This window comes from Neophocaena asiaeorientalis, unplaced genomic scaffold (assembly GCF_003031525.2).
Source record: "Neophocaena asiaeorientalis asiaeorientalis breed wild unplaced genomic scaffold, Neophocaena_asiaeorientalis_V1.1 scaffold671, whole genome shotgun sequence".
NCBI classification, from domain to species: Eukaryota; Metazoa; Chordata; class Mammalia; order Artiodactyla; family Phocoenidae; genus Neophocaena; species Neophocaena asiaeorientalis.
The window spans coordinates 2,792,333-2,794,319 of record NW_020175533.1 but is presented as its reverse complement, the minus strand read 5'-3'; the positions used below and the strand labels follow the sequence as shown (position 1 = coordinate 2,794,319).

General features: G+C 58.0%; 2 protein-coding genes across 3 annotated transcripts in view; one reads left to right on the top strand and one right to left on the bottom strand.

The window, feature by feature from the left end:
- LOC112415986 (uncharacterized) overlaps window positions 1-1,987 on the top strand; it is a 64,555-nt gene that overhangs the window by 58,151 nt on the left and 4,417 nt on the right. The gene's annotated exons all lie outside the window — the stretch shown is intronic.
- The window catches only part of SUV39H1 (SUV39H1 histone lysine methyltransferase), a 12,722-nt gene continuing 10,741 nt past the window's right edge, over window positions 7-1,987 (bottom strand). For both annotated transcript variants that reach the window (XM_024769228.1, XM_024769227.1), the window contains 3 exons: window positions 1,130-1,276; window positions 918-1,047; window positions 7-177 (listed from right to left, as the gene is read on the bottom strand). In XM_024769228.1, the coding sequence (XP_024624996.1) occupies window positions 44-177; window positions 918-1,047; window positions 1,130-1,276 (411 nt within the window). In that variant the 3' untranslated portion in view covers window positions 7-43. The remainder of the gene's footprint in view (window positions 178-917; window positions 1,048-1,129; window positions 1,277-1,987) is intronic.

Genomic DNA, 1,987 nt, shown 5'->3' with positions numbered 1-1,987 from the left:
TATTTAGGCCCCCATGGTCAGTCTGGCCTCAGACTTCAAAGGGCTAGAAGAGGTATTTGCGGCAGGATTCAGTCCCACACTTGCATTCAATACGGACCCGCTTCTTGGGGGAGCCGGGGAGCCCGGCCAGGCCAAAGTTGGAGTCCATGCGGGTGCTCTCCATGTCCACGGGGTCCACTGTGGAGTCATAGCCGGGGGTGGGGGGGTACTTGTTAGATAGAAGGCCTAGATGAAGTTGTCCCACTGCCCTTTTTACCACGGGACCCAGGGATCTTAGGGGCTGGAAGCAGGTCTGAGGTCTGGGTCAGGAAGGGGTCATGGGGTTGGTGGTTTCAGGCAAGGGCCAGGGCTTAGCACTAGACGGGTGTTCAGGTATTAGGAAGATGGCCAGGGATTGGGGGTTCTTGGAGGAGGGGTGTCAGGGAGCTGTCAGGGGCAACCAAGAGGGTTGTGTCAGGCAGGGGTCAGGAATGGAGGGTCACCTGGGCATCCAGAGGGGCATCTGAACTCTCCTGCCAAAGATCCCCCCTCGAGTGTCTCAGAGGTGGCTAGTTGGTCAAGAAGGGGACTGGTTGGAGGCCACAAGGGTGTCCAGAGGCTTAGAACGAGGAAGGCCAAAGGGGGTTAGGAGCAGGGAGGGTTGGGGGACTGGGGAAATTCAGACAAGATTGGAGTCAGGAGGAGTGTCATAACTGTTGAGCCAAACATCCTCCCCCGGGAGCCCTGGGAGAAGGTGGCATGAGTGTATCAGAATTGGGGTCCAGTGGCTGGGAATGAAGGGACCCCCAAAGGGTAGGCAGGGGTCCAGGAGTCCAGATATGAGACTGGGAGTAAGAGCATCTTAAAGTTCCTTGGGGAAGGGTCCTTGTGCCCCACGTCATCGTGTGTCCCTGCCCGCGGTCCCCTGCCACCCCCACCTTGCATGTTGTAATCGAAGGTAAGCTCCTCGCCTGCCCGGATGGTTCTTGTGGCAAAGAAAGCAATGCGGGGCAGCCGCTCATCAAGGTTGTCTATGAAGACGTTGTACACCTGGAGGTTGGGGTCACACTGGGCAAAAAAGAACAGTGGGAGGGTGAGGAGGGGCCCAGCCTGCTCCTCCCGACCCCCCGCCCGCCTTCGGGGTACCCACACTGTGGTTGACAAAATGGGAGATGTTGCCGTAATAGGCGGCGTCCACGGTGTACACATCCTCCACGTAGTCCAGGTCGAAGAGGTAGGTGGCGCCCTGGCGGTCGTAGATCTGGCCCCGCCGCTCTGCCTCCTCTGAGGTAATGATCTGAGGAGAAGGCCACAGGGGAGGGGAGGTTGGCCAAGAAGGTTCAGGAAAGCCAGCACAGCTCCCGACCCCCTAGCATGGCCCCCCTGGAGGAGAACAAGGGAGCAAGGAGGCACCCGCACCCTGCGGCTGGCTCAGCGGGGCTGGGCGGTGTGGACACATGCGAGGCAGTGACGCACAGAGTGTGTCAGCCCTTCTCAGGCCTCTGGAGGGCACTGGGAGTCTCAACGGTAGGCGGAGGGCGGCCACAAGGTCCAGGAGTGATAGACAGAGGTCCCCATAGTGAGAGACCCATAGTAGGACATAGTGAGGGGACCCAGATCAAGGGTGAGAAAGAAAAAGACCCAGTACTCAACAGAGAGGGGTGGGGAGAGTGGGGGTGAGAGACGCTGACTGATCCAGGGCGAGAGAGCCTGAGGCGCTGCAGGATCCAGCTCTAGAGAAGCGAGCCAGTGCAGGGCGGTGCAGACAGCAAAAGGAACATGGAGAGTAAGCTGAAGAGAGAGGCCTGGGAAAAGGGAGACTGAGTGAATGAGAAAGGGACTCAGAAGAGAGAGCTAGAGGCAGAGAGTTAGAAACAGACAGAATCTTAATGCAAAAGATCCAGGTCCAGTAAAAAGGCCCAAGACCCCAAGGAGCCTGGGATCACAAAAAAAAACACCAAGGCCAAAAACACAAGAGATGGAAGAGGAAAGAAAGGGGAGCAGAGCA